The following is a 14,480-nucleotide window of genomic DNA, read 5'->3' on the forward strand; positions in this document are numbered from 1 at the left end:
TTTACGTTTATAGATATTTTGATATTTTATTAACATATTTAAAAATAGTTATATGAATTCTTGATAGACATAAAGGTTAGTTCACTAGAGTTTCAGCAGAGTGAAAACGATGAAGATAAGTTGTTGTGGTGTATTAAGCAGAGAAATTTAACTTGTTCAACCTAAGAGTTTACTCTTGGAATGCATCTTGTTCATTGTAGGAGATATACTGTATTGTGGCGAGTTGCCAAAAAGTTGATATAACCTGTGCAAGGGTAAGTTAATGATAATTCTTTACTAGAAAAGTCTTTCTCGGCATCAATGTTTTAGATGTCGGGATGCCAGAAAACCTCAAAGTCTAGATAGGTTTGTGAATTATCAGGATTAGGTTTGTGAGACCTTAGGTCTTGCCGTGGATTGTCAGTATTATATATAGATTTGGGGAATTGCAGATCCAAAAACTGTTTAAAAGTCACACCCTATAACAGAATGTGTATATTTGATATAGAATTAAGATAAGTAAATGTCCCTCTTTTGTAATATGAAGCCACCTATTAAAAGGGGTATGAGCATTTTATCCCTGTGTTAAGTTCCCAATTTATTTCCAAACATTACATTCTGTCAGTGTTCACCATTACACAAGGAACCCCATGGAAGACTAAATTGTTGGACAAGAAGTGTGTTACTTCCATACAGAATAGAAGAAATGGACTGGTTAAAAATTATCATTGGTTCACAATTTTTCAATATTAAACTTACCCTATAATCATGTAGCTGTCAACTCCGTTGCCCGACAGAATTCTACGAAGGGATACGCCAGCGATCGCTATACAAGAGGGGGGTGTACTCACAAGCGCCACCTGTGGCCAGGTACTGCAGTACTTCTTGTTGACACCACTTCAATTTTTCCTCTGTCGTGCCTCCGGCTAGACCTATATGGATACGCTGTTGATTCTGGAGTTTTTTGCTCACGATTTGGTGATGTATTTGCTCTAGAGTTTAGCTTTCGCTATTCAGGAAGTTTTATCATTAGCTTAGCTAGCTTTTGGAATTAATTTGATTAATTATGGTGACGAAGAGAGTATGAACTCTCTTTCACTTTTAAATGGCCGACCCTTCCCTTAGACGGAAGTGTTGGTGTCTAAGAGAGTATAGACTCTCTTTCTTAATTTTGCTTAACAAAAGTTATAGATTTATTTTATATCTCTCCGCCTTTTATAGGCCTCTTCGATTAACTTCCTTTTATTATAAACTTATTAAAATTAATTTTTATATTTGTTTATATTCGACCTTTCCTAATAGTAGGCGGTCTTTTCTTGGTACTGAAGTTAATTAACATTGAGCCCGTCATTTCGGTTTTCCTGTTAACATATTATGCTATTTTAATGTTTTTGAAAGAATTTCTTTGATAGTCTCGTACTGTTTGCAAAGTGGAACTAACGTTTTGTTTTGTCTCTGCAGTTGTTGACGTTCAGAACGTTCAACTTGCGCTCTATCGTTACGATAGAGAGAGAATTTTCACGGTGTCACGTTGCAGTAAGAGTAACCGTTTCTAGCGTTTTGTTCATTCTTTCTTAGCTTAATGGTTTTAATTCTAATAAAGGAACTTTTTATTTGGGAAATATTTCAGTTTTTTTCCTTTAACAATAATATGTTTTAACGATATATATGATTGGGCTCTTCTCTCAGGTTCTAAGTCAAGAGAGAGAGAGAGAGAGAGAGATAGAGACGGAGGGAGAGAGAGCTGGATAAACGTTTCGTTCAAGCGAGTAACGTTGTTATCGTTTTTGCTCTTCTCCCTAGTCTCTTTAGGGGAAGAAGGTAAACGTTTCTAGAGTTTTATTCTTGTTCTCAAGCTTTATGCGGTGAGAGATTTTAAACGTAGTTTATTTGATCTAGTGTTTAGTCTCTTTCCAGCCACTGAATTATTTATCTTTCATTAGATTTTTCTGTTACATTGTAATTCTGTTTTCGCAATTACTAACTTTTAAGGAAGGATAGAATTGCGTGTTTCAGGTACAAACCACTTAAAGTTTCGAGTTCAGTGAAATAAGTGCAAACAGAAAATCAAAAGTGATTAGCGCAAAGTGTGTCAGTGTTGTGCGTGAGGGTACTTCTGTGCGTGCCAGTCGTCCTCCCAGTCCGGGACCTCTTGCAAGCTCCCAAGCCCAGGGGAGAAGCAATGTCGAAGGGCAAAAGGGTTCGGCAGGCCTTGATCGGCGCACAGAAGTGTCCTCGGTGGTTGCGGGCGTGTCTTACAGAGACCGTCACTCCCACCCGCAGACGATTGAGCCCTTATTTTGCTCGTCTGCAGAAGAAATTTCGGGGAGAAAACGCTGGGCTCAGGTCTCAAGACCTCTTAAACGTAAAGTCCAGACCTCTAGAGTTCAACAACCCGGATGCAGTCATTGGGTTAGCTCTGACTCTCCGCAGTCATCAGGTGACTGCACACCTCCTAAGAGAGGTAAGGCGATGCCTCAACAGACCTCATCTTCTGTTAAGGCTTTGCCTCAACAGACCTTATCGTCTGTTGATCCCAAGATGACTTTGCTGCAGTCCATGCAGTCGCAGCTTGCGGTCTTAATGCGTGAGTTTCAGGCTGAGAAGGTTACACCTCCTCCTGCGAGCGCTCCGCCTCACCGCAGTCCAGTCTGCCAGGCGTACGAAGTTGAGGTTCCTCAAGCTACCTTACCGCGTTCGGAGTTGCCAGTTACCAGCGGTGTGCAGCAACCTCAACCTTCCTTAAGGCAACCTCAACAATGGGAGCAGGAGTCTTATGCCTTGAGGCAAGATTTTCTTGCAGTTAGACCATCTTTGAGGCTACAACCTTTTGAGGTACGACAACCTCTACCATCCTTGAGGCAGCCACCTCAGCTCTCGCAGCTGCTACCTCAACTTTCCTCAAGGCGAGAGCCTCAACTCTTGAGGCTAGCTCCTCAGGAACCTCAACTCGTGAGACAGGAACTGCGTTCTGCGCAGCCGCTACCTCAACTCTCGCAGCTCACACCTCAAGAACCTCAACTCGTGAGTCAAGAGCCTCTCTCTGCGCAGCCACCTCAACCCTTGAGGCAAGCGCAACTCTTGAGGCAGGAACCTCATGCTATGAGTCAGCCACCTCAACGCATGCATCTGCCACTTTCTCCTCAACTTGAGCCTCTTCCCATTCAACTTTGAAATAACAAATGACAATAATAACACCTCATTACTTTCATAACTTGCATTTGTAATCATATACATGTATGCCTACACAAACATTATGATAATGGAGGTTATTCGTATTACTTAAATAAAAAAATATATATGTATTCCTTGCAATATATTTTTAACAAATCGCAAATATGGCAAAATATCTTCAAAACAAAAATGAATCATGAGTTATGAATGTAATGTAAATATTATGTTGATATTAAAACCCCATGCAAGCATGCATGAAGTAATGCAGTGTTGCCAACAGGGCGAGTTTCCCTGTCCTGAGGTGAAGTAGATTATAGATCGTATATTTAGTGCAGCTTAATTCTACGATTATCATGCCGGCTATCAAATTCATCAACAAAACAGTCTAAATCAATTCCCTCGGCACGTGCACTTTCAATGGACAGTAATGCGATATTACTCAATTTAGCACTGGTCATGGAATTTCTGAGAAATGTTACACGCCATGCAACATGCTCTGCTTCTCTTACAGCATGCTCTACATACAGCATGCTCTGCATACCTTACCGCATGCTTCTCAGTCACACATCTTTGGTTGTTGCCAACTCACTAGACTGTCAAGCAGTTTCATAACGTTGCCTTCTAGTCTGCTGCTTTTGCACCAGTGAAACCCTCACTGAGAGAACTTAGCTTTTCTCGGATATGGTCCCTGTAGATGAGAAAGTGCTTTTCTCCCTCCTTCTGATATTCCCTTGAGGACTCTGTCATTTGGAGAGGAGCCTTTAGCTGCGTAGCCTCCTATGGACTTTTATTTAAGCATAACATGCTTCCAGGGAAGGTAATGGTTCCACTTCAGTCGCTAACCCCGTCTGTTACCACACCTGCTCCCATAGACCTTGAGCTGTGTTGCAAGACATGCAGTCCAAGCTTAGTCCTTGTTAGAGGATTTTTTGTTTACGGAGTCAGTGTGTCACTGGGAAGACGTTCAACAACCAGCAGAAGTGACTTGTTGTGACGCAGTGCGGCAACCTCAGCAACCCGATAAGGAGTTGTCTGTACGACCCAGACAGTCTAGACAGCTTCGGGTTGTCACTGTACTTCCTCGCTTCCCCATGGTTGACAGTTCACAGACTGTGCAGCAGTACCATGATCTTGTGTCCGGCTCCGTCAGACGACTGGCTTTTAAGAGCTCCCACAAGTCGTCGCTGTCTGGAGATTCTCAGATGGACTATGGATCTGACCAAGGAACTGGGCCTCCTGGTCAATTTTGAGGAGTCTCAGCTCGTCCCATCCCAGACCATTGTCTACCTGGGTATGGATCTTCAGAGTCGAGCTTTTCGGGCTTTTCCGTCGGCCCCAAGGATCTTCCAAGCCCTAGAATGCATCCAGAGCATGCTGAGAAGGAACCGATGCTCAGTCAGGTAGTGGATGAGTCTAGCAGGGACACTTTCATCGCTGGCCCTGTTCATCGTGTTAGGGAGACTCCACCTCCCCCCCCTTCAGTATCATCTAGCTGCTCACTGGATAAAGGACATGACGCTAGAGACGGTCTCAGTTCCTGTTTCCGAAGAGAGGAGGTCTTCTCTCGCGTGGTGTAAGAACAGCTTTCTTCTCAAGGAAGTCTACATTTGGCTGTTCAGAAACCCGACCGCCGTCTCCTCTCGGACGCATCAGACACGGGCTGGGGTGCGACTTTGGACGGACAGGAATGCTCGGGAACATGGAATCAGGAGCAAAGGACACTTCACATCAATTGCAAGGAGTTGTTGGCGGTTCTTCTGGCCTTGATAAACTTCAAGTCCCTCCAGCTTAACAAGGTGGTGGAGGTGGACTCTGACAACACCACAGCCCTGGCTTACATCTTCAAGCAGGGAGGGACTCTTTCGTGGAAGTTGTTCTAGATCGCAAGGGACCTCCTCATCTGGTCAAAAGATCGAAAGCTCACGCTGGTAACGAGGTTCATTCAGGGCGGTATGAATGTCATGGCAGATCGCCTCAGCCGGAAGGGTCAGGTCATCCCCACAGAGTGGACCCTTCACAAGAGTGTTTGCAGCAGACTTTGGGCCCTGTGGGGTCAGCCAACCATAGATCTGTTCGCTACCTCGATAACCTAGAGACTCCTGTTGTATTGTTCTCCGATTCCAGACCCAGCAGCAGTTCACGTGGATGCTTTTCTGCTGGATTGGTCCCATCTCGACCTGTATGCATTCCCGCCGTTCAAGATTGTCAACAGGGTACTTCAGAAGTTCTCCTCTCGCAAAGGGACACGGCTGACGTGGGTTGGCTCCGCTCTGGCCCGCGAGAGAATGGTTCATAGAGGTACTGCAATGGCTGGTCGACATTCCCAGGACTCTTCCTCTAGGAGTGAACCTTCTACGTCAACCTCACGTAAAGAAGGTACACCCAAACCTCCACGCTCTTCGTCTGACTGCCTTCAGACTTTCGAAAGACTCTCAAGAGCTAGGGGCTTTTCGAAGGAGGCAGCCAGAGCGATTGCCAGAGCAAGGAGAACATCCACTCTCAGAATCTATCAGTCTCAAGGGGAAGTCTTCCGTAGCTGGTACAAGACCAATGCAGTTTCCTCAACCAGTACCACTGTAACCCAGATTGCTGACTTCCTGTTACATCTAAGGAAAGTAAGATCCCTTTCAGCTCCTACGATCAAGGGTTACAGAAGTATGTTGGCAGCGGTTTTCCGCCACAGAGGCTTGGATCTTTCCACCAACAAAGATCTACAGGACCTCCCTAGGTCTTTTAAGACCTCAAAGGAACGTCGGTTGTCCACTCCAGGCTGGAATCTAGACGTGGTCCTAAGGTTCCTTATGTCATCAAGATTTGAACCTCTCCAATCAGCCTCTTTTTAGGACCTCACATTAAAAACTCTTTTCCTCGTGTGCTTGACAACAGCTAAAAGAGTAAGTGAGATCCACGCCTTCAGCAGGATCATTGTTTTCACATCTGAAACGGCTACATGTTCCTTGCAGCTCGGTTTTTGCTAAACGAGCTTCCTTCACGTCCTTGGCCTAAGTCGTTCGAGATCCCAAGCCTGTCCAACTTGGTGGGGAATGAACTGGAGAGAGTACTTTGCCCAGTTAGAGCTCTTAGGTACTATCTAAAAAGGTCTTAACCTTTACGAGGACAATCAGAAGCCTTATGGTGTGCTATCAAGAAACCTTCTTTTCCAAGTTCTAAGAACTCAGTTTCTTACTATTCAGGCTTCTGATTAGGGAAGCACATTCTCATCTGAAGGAAGAAGACCTTGCTTTGCTGAAGGTAAGGACACATGAAGTGGGAGCTGTGGCTACTTCAGTGGCCTTCAAACAGAACCATTCTCTGCAGAGTGTTATGGATGCAACCTATTGGAGAAGCAAGTCAGTGTTCGCATCATTCTATCTCAAAGATGTCCAGTCTCTTTACGAGTACTGCTACACCCTGGGACCATTCGTAGCAACGAATGCAGTAGTAGGCGAGGGCTCAGCCACTACATTCCCATAATCCCATAACCTTTTAACCTTTCTCTTGAATACTTTTTATGGGTTGTACGGTCGGCTAAGAAGCCTTCCACATCCTTGTTGATTTGGAGGGTGGTCAATTCTTTCTTGAGAAGCGCCGAGGTTAAAGGTTGTGATGAGGTCCTTTAGTATGGGTTGCAGCCCTTGATACTTCAGCACCTTAGAGTTGTTCAGCCTCCTAAGAGGAACGCTGCGCTCAGTAAGGAAGACGAACTTATTTAAGGCAGAGTAATGGCTCAAGTCGACTTCCTTACCAGGTACTTGTAATTTCATTGTTATTTTGAATAACTGATAATATGAAATACGGGATACTTAGCTTCTTGATATACATGTACACTGGTTTTCACCCACCTCCCTGGGTGTGAATCAGCTACATGATTATCGGGTAAGTTTAATATTGAAAAATGTTATTTTCATTAGTAAAATAAATTTTTGAATATACTTACCCGATAATCATGATTTAATTGACCCACCCTTCCTCCCCATAGAACCAGTGGACCGAGGAAAAATTGAAGTGGTGTCAACAAGAAGTACTGCAGTACCTGGCCACAGGTGGCGCTTGTGAGTACACCCCCCTCTTGTATAGCGATCGCTGGCGTATCCCTTCCGTAGAATTCTGTCGGGCAACGGATTTGACAGCTACATGATTATCGGGTAAGTATATTCAAAAATTTATTTTACTAATGAAAATAACATTTTTCCTTGGGAAGAATATTACCACTGCAGTACGCAAGAGTGTGTGTTAGTGATTGGAAACCATAAAACTACAATGGTACCTTAAAAAGGAACAAGCTTTATACCAATTGTCAATATTTAATTTTCTTTCCCTCACATTTTCTTTCCCTCAAGTTACAGTTTTCATAGTTTGGCACCTCAAAAAGGCTATCTATACCTTTGGCTTTACAGAACATTCCGAGACATTATTATTGTCTAGTAAAGGAATAGTAGTACAGTAATGTAATATTATTATTATTATTACTATCCAAGCTACAACCCTAGTTGGAAAAGCAAGATGCTATAAGCCCAGGGGCTCCAACAGGGAAAAATAGCCCAGTGAGGAAAGGAAATAAGGAAATAAATAAATGAAGAGAACAAATTAACAATAAATCATTCTAAAATAAGTAACAACGTCAAAACAGACATGTCATATATAAACTATTAACAACAAAAAAAATGTCATAAATAAACAATAAAAAGACTCATGTCCGCCTGGTCAACAAAAAAACATCAGATTACACATTCTGTAGGTCTCCATAACTAGTAATGCTCGAGTGAATTCAGTTAAACAGGAGTGGTGCAATAATGATAAAGTTTGTGCCATTGGTCAAAAGTTAATGTTTTCAAGGGACTTCAAAGTGCTAATGTGACTGGCGGGAAAGGTTACAACCGTGTCTTTTATCTGGAAGGTTAGATTAAAAGAAAATGTTTCATATCATGGGAGGGAGGGCTGTTAGAGGTAATGGCAGGAAGCATAAACGCTTTGAAAATGCTACATATTTTATCTTTAATCTTGATATAATAGACAAGAGGAAAAAAAAAGATCAATTGAATATCTCATGCTATCTAAGTGTAATATAAGAATGATCATCCTCTTCCTTTTCACTGACAAAGTATAATGCATTAAGAAACAGTTCTCATGCTCAATAAATGGAAAGTTATACTTGCTAATTTTTGTAACAGTATTTCCGATCCAAAAATATCTACCATTGTAAAGTACTATACTTAAGTGTTTAATTAATGGGGCAAGGTTACAATGACTGGACAAAAAAATTTTATATTTTTTTCAAATGTTGAAATAATACTTTTTTACTCTACAGCCAAAGCACATGACATGTTTTCTGTCAATCCAAGACTGGAGAAGGCTGTAATTGATGCCGCAGCAAGAACGCCCACCAAAGCTCCACAGGAAGTACAACCCAATCAGTCTGCACAAGCTGCTGATATAACTGCAGCCCTGAAAGGTGTATCGGCCTCACTTCTGGAAAAGGTAAAATTTTTTTTTTTTGTATGACTAGAATCCAATTTGTATTTTTGAGTATTTTGAGTAATGCATTTTTACCTTGGGTAGATGGTTCTTATGTTGTTTCTTTGAAGGCAAATGCAGTTTCAAGTAATGGTTAAGGTTTTATTCCTGTAGAGGGCACTGCCTACTCTGCCTTGAGGGTTGCAATTTAGATGGTGTTATAGGTTCTTTGCAGTATGTGTCTGCTCCCAACAGTATTTCTTTCTTCCTTTTGATTTCAGTATAGTCTATTTGGTCTGTTCTTACTTTGGATTCCAGCTTCATAACAACTTGCCTTTATCTAATTTTTACTCTTTCAGTGGAGATTATTATTTTAAAAATGCAGTAAATGCTCTTTTAACTGGCACCCTTGTGACCTTGCCATTGTGTAAGGTCCTTTAGAAGGCCTCAAAACCTTATTAAAACCTCCAGTTATATCACAGCAACCACCAACAGTTCACAGACATGCTAGACATTGAAGGAAAACATTGTCAGTAGCTTAAAACAGTTAAAGAAGGGAATAAAAGAATTACTATATACTTGTATACTCTTGTAACTCGTGATCTTTTATATTGTGGGAATACAAAATTTTCACCTCCTGAAAAGGATTTTATCCTGTGTCATGCAATTTTCTTTTTTTGAGACAAAATCATGATAAGCTAACCACGTTTCCCCCTCTTTTTAGCCCAACTTCTAGTTCAATAAGTTGAAAAATCAAAAGAGAATGATAAAAGCATCGTTGATAGATCCTCAACTTACAAGCATTCAGAGAAACAAACACAAATCCAACTAAAATCTTAAATCTCTGATATTGTATCAAAAGTTCATAAGGAAATACTGTAAAAACACAGTGCATATAATTTAATGGAGTAAACAAGACAATATTTGCGGTTTGAAACTAGACTATTTGTTAATTTTTGCAGCTGAATATTGTAGGCATGAGTTAGCTGAAGCCTACACTAGGTAAAAAAATTTTTTCAATATTTAACTTAGCCGGTGATTATAATAGCTGCAACTCTGTTGCTCGACAGAAAAACTCTACGGGAAAATTTGCCAGCGATCGCTACACAGGTAGGGGGTGTACTCAACAGCGCCATCTGTCGTTCAGATACCCAGTACTCATTGTAAACAAAGAACTCAATTTTCTCTCTGTCGGGCTACCGGCAAGACCTACTAATTCGCTGTTGCTAACTGGATTTGTTTTCACAACTATTTGGTGAAGTACACTATTCTAGTTTTGAGCTTTCGCTATGCAGGTGTTTTATCTTCATCTTAAAACTTGAACTCATTTTGGATAGATTTAATTATGGTGACAAAGAGAGTATGGACTTTCTTTCACTTTTAAATGGCCGACCCTTCCCTTAGACGGAAGTGTGTTTAGGCTTTTAGTAATTATCTTATCACGTTATAGATTTTCCTCTATATATTTTATATCTCTCCGCCTTTATTAGGCCTCTTCGATTAACTTTCCATTTTTTATAAACATATAAAAATAAATTTTAATGCTTTGTTTTTATAGACCTTTCCTGAGAGTAGGCGGTCCTAACTTGGAGACCGAAGTTAATCAACGTTGAGCCCTTTATATCGTCTTTAGCTTTTAAAGAGCTAAGGATTTAAAATTTTTTTAAATGTAATATTTTATGAAAGAATTTCTTTGATAGTCTTCGTACTGTTTTCAAAGATGAACTAACGTTTAGTTTTTTATGCTACGCAGTTGTTGACTTTCAGGACGTTCAACATGCGCTCTATCGTTACGATAGAGAGAGAGTGTATCACGGTTTCACTTTGCAGTAAGAGTAAATCGATTCTGACGTTTTGTTCATTCTTTCTTAGCTTAAATGTTTTAAATTCTAATTTAAAGGAACTTTTTATTTGAAAAACCTTTCAGTTTTTTCCTTTAGTCAAATAACATGTTTTTTTGACGATATATAATTGGGCTCTTCTCTTAGGTGCGAAATCAAGAGAGAAAGAGAGAGAGAGATAGAGACGGAGGGAGAGAGAGGAGAGAAAACGTTCCGTTCAAGCGGGTAACGTTGTTCTCGTGTTACTCACGTCCCTAGTCGCTGTACGGGGAGGAAGGATAAAACGTTTTTAGGTTTTTATTCTCGTCCCCAGGCTATGTGCGGTGAGAGATTGAAAACGTAGTTATATGAACTAGTGTTTAGTCTCTTTCCCAGCCACTGATTTTTCTTTTTATCTTAAAATATGTTTTCTGTTTTTTGCTGGTATTATGAGCTTGCATTATACGACTAATTTCGCAATTACAGTAGGGTCCCGAATTATGCGAGAATTTGGTCGATTAATGACCTCGTGTAAATGGAAAATCGCGAATTTCGAAACACACAACTAACAGAAATAATTCCATTGTGGCCATGGCAACCAGCAATTTGCCTATTCAAATGTGTTTACTACCCATTTCCAATACTTTCTTTGTACTATACTGTATTTCTTTATAATATCAAATTGTTTTTGTAAATAAATAAAACATTTAATAAACTTTAAAGTTCTAATAACTTGAAAAATAGTTAAAATTACAACCAGGATAGGTGTAAACACCATATATTTCCCGTTATAACACAACCCAAAATACAGACAAATTTTAATGTTTGTCATATCTATTGTATAATACAACTGGTGAATAGCAAAACCATCACTCTATAGACTACAGTAGCTTGTTGTATGATTGAAAATCCAGAATTATCAAAATAAAGGCGATTTTATATCATGCGTTTCCTAAACACGCTAAAAAGCACAATAGAAAACGACAACCAATGTTTTGTTTACGTTTATCTCTGATCACACCGAAGAAACAGACGCATTTATACATCTGTGTTTTTGGATTGACAGCAATTTTACCAAGTATAGATTATATGTTGAATTTGTTATTACCAATGTTCTAATTATTTTTTATTAGAACTTTCAAATAAATGAAATGAATGCCATTTATGAAATGTTTTTCTTTATGATGCCGCCTGAAACGGAAACCTTCCATTTGTTTACGCTCCATCTTCGATCATAATAAACAAACGAATGCATTAAACACACATGATCTAAGTCATAACTAATGATATTACAAACATTTAGTAAACATTATGTTATTACAAATATTTTACTTACCGTATCCATATAAATTCCTAAATTCGTAGCAAAGCTGGAAATTTTTTTTTCCTTATGCGTTTAATCCACAATAGCAAACTGCCGCTAATGACAGAGTGATAACTTACGATAATTCTAAACTGTTACGAAAGATAATTGTCCATTCCATATCCAAAATACTTTTCCTAACTTCAGTTATAAGTCAACTTGTACCCACCTCAATTATGGATCCATATGCAAAAAAAAAGGTAAAAAAAAGAAAGTACTAGGCCTATTTTTAAAGTCACCGAACAATTAGGTTACCGCTATAACGTTCGATGTGTGTGAGAGAGAGAGAGAGAGAGAGAGAGAGAGAGAGAGAGAGAGAGAGAGAGAGAGAGAGAGAGAGAGAGAGAGGGATGGTTTTAAAGTACTAAACAATAAATATGATAGGTTATAACACATTGGTGTTTATGTAATATTAACTGTATAGATGGTTTGAATAAGTTAAGAAATGGTGTAAACAATTCTTTGTTATTGTATTCGCGCGGAAGCTAGACATCAGCTGATGTGATCACAGCCAAAAGTAAAACAAAAATAAGTTAGCAATACTCGATTTTTAAAACACACCCGAAATTTAACAACATAAGTACATGTTTTATTATAGCGCAATTGACATTTAAAGAGTAAAAATTTTCTGGAATAGAATGGTGTTTCCTAAAAAATAGTGGTTTGCGGACGAAATCGGTTACCGTATTTTAAGCTATGATTGAAATGGATGTATACACGGTATAATTTTTTTGTTTTGTATTTAATTGACACTTCAAGAAAACCGATTTTGGTTTCTTCATCTATTTGTAAGTATTGTATAACGAGAGAGAGAGAGAGAGAGAGAGAGAGAGAGAGAGAGAGAGAGATTATGACGCAGCTGGTGACAGACCTAGAACAGGGGAGGATGAAGGTGGGGGGAGTGTTGAGATAGCCAGGGTGAACTCGCAGGGGAGACGGTAGGGGACGGGGGACGGGGGGATTTGGTTGCCAGTGGCTAAAAATAGATTCTGAAAGACGGTAAAGGGAAAAACGAATCCCATCGAATAAACAGAATAAGGAAAGGGAATAAGATCCAGAGGAATAATAGATATAATGGAATGAAAATGACTAGATGGTGTTAGTTATGATAAGAATAATTTAGATATTTGAAATAAGAGTGTCTGAGGAGGTATAGAAGGAATTCGTGATAAATATAGAGGAATATCAAAGGATACAGTTAGTTTGCATTAAAGGGTTTGTTATCGTTTATCGGCAGTGAATAGCCTAAACTTCGGTAACGAGTAGTCAATATTTTGTCATATTTTAAACAGTATACATTTGATTTGCAAACATTGGTTTTGTAGAGTAGACGGTAAAATAAAACTAGAGAGAGAGAGAGAGAGAGAGAGAGAGAGAGAGAGAGAGAGAGAGAGAGATTTCTGCCATCAAATCTCTCTCTCTCTCTCTCTCTCTCTCTCTCTCTCTCTCTCTCTCTCTTTCTCTCTCTCTAGATTTTATTTTACCGTCTACTCTACAAAACCAATGTTTGCAAATCAAATGTATAGCCTACTGTTTAAAATATGACAAAATATTGACGACTCGTTACCGAAGTTTAGGCTATTCACTGCCGATAAACGAACCCAGTCTACTCGTGAAAACCTTGAACGCCCAGAGGGAAAAATAAGGCTTTTAAATATACTGTACTAAACAAAAATAATGCTTTAATATACCATCATTAACACTACCATTACAATTATCGTAAGGTTGGAGAAAGATAAAGATTGCCGAGAACGTAACCACATTTCTGTTTACATTTTGTCAGCTGGACTCGCACAGTTAACAGTTGATTTCATTGTTGATGTGGAATTTTATCCTTAAATAGGCTATTCATTATGAAATTATGTTAATGAAATGTAATGTTAATATTGTTTTGTAACATTTATTATAAATCACCGTATTTAGGGCTACCAATATACTTAAAAAGACTAAAGATTTGATACATTTTGTAGTGCTTGACTCGCGAACTTTGAACAGCCTCGTGGATACAGAAAATTTATTTTTGAAAAATAGCGATCGTGGAAAAGGGGAATCGTGTAATTCGAACACGCTTAATTCGGGACCCTACTGTACTACCTTTTAATGAAGGGTAGAATTGCGTGTTTCAGGTAGAAATAAGTGCAAAACAGAAAATCGAAGTGATAAAGTGATATGCGCAAAGTGTTACAGTGTTGCGTCCGAGGCGCAAAGTGTTACAGTGTTGCGTCCGAGGGTTCGTCTGTTCGTGCCTGTCGTTCACCTAGTCTGGGACCTCTTACATGCTCCCAAGCCCAGGGGAGAAGTAATGTCAAACGACTTATGGGTTCGAGAGGCCTTGACCAACGAACAGACGTTTTCCCTCTATGGTATCGGGTGTATCTTACCAAGATCTCCCCTACCATAAGACGAGAGAGACGTTGTTTCTCCTCGCCATCCGTAGGCTTTTCGCATAAGAAACCTGTCACAAGGTTTCGAAGCCCTTAAGCGAAAGTCAGTCCTTTCAGGACAGGTCCAGCGTCCTGGTTACAGCCATTAGGACAGCTCTGACCCTATGCAGTCATCGGATAACTGCTCGCCGCCTAACAAAAGCGTAACACAGACTCCGAGAGTCTTTTTTTGTAGGCAAAGTGTTGCGGTCACAGACGTTACCCTCGTCTATTACCACAACCATTTCCGTTGATCCTTAAGGGGTT

At 39.8% G+C, this 14,480-nt stretch overlaps 1 protein-coding gene across 1 annotated transcript in view; it reads left to right on the plus strand.

Annotated features, from left to right (window-relative positions):
- The window catches only part of dup (double parked), a 58,572-nt gene that overhangs the window by 30,033 nt on the left and 14,059 nt on the right, over positions 1 to 14,480 (plus strand). Inside the window, 1 exon segment of the mRNA XM_068376587.1 lies at positions 8,462 to 8,631. Within this exon segment, the coding sequence (XP_068232688.1) occupies positions 8,462 to 8,631 (170 nt within the window).

Source organism: Palaemon carinicauda, chromosome 7 (genome assembly GCF_036898095.1).
Source record: "Palaemon carinicauda isolate YSFRI2023 chromosome 7, ASM3689809v2, whole genome shotgun sequence".
NCBI lineage: Eukaryota > Metazoa > Arthropoda > Malacostraca > Decapoda > Palaemonidae > Palaemon > Palaemon carinicauda.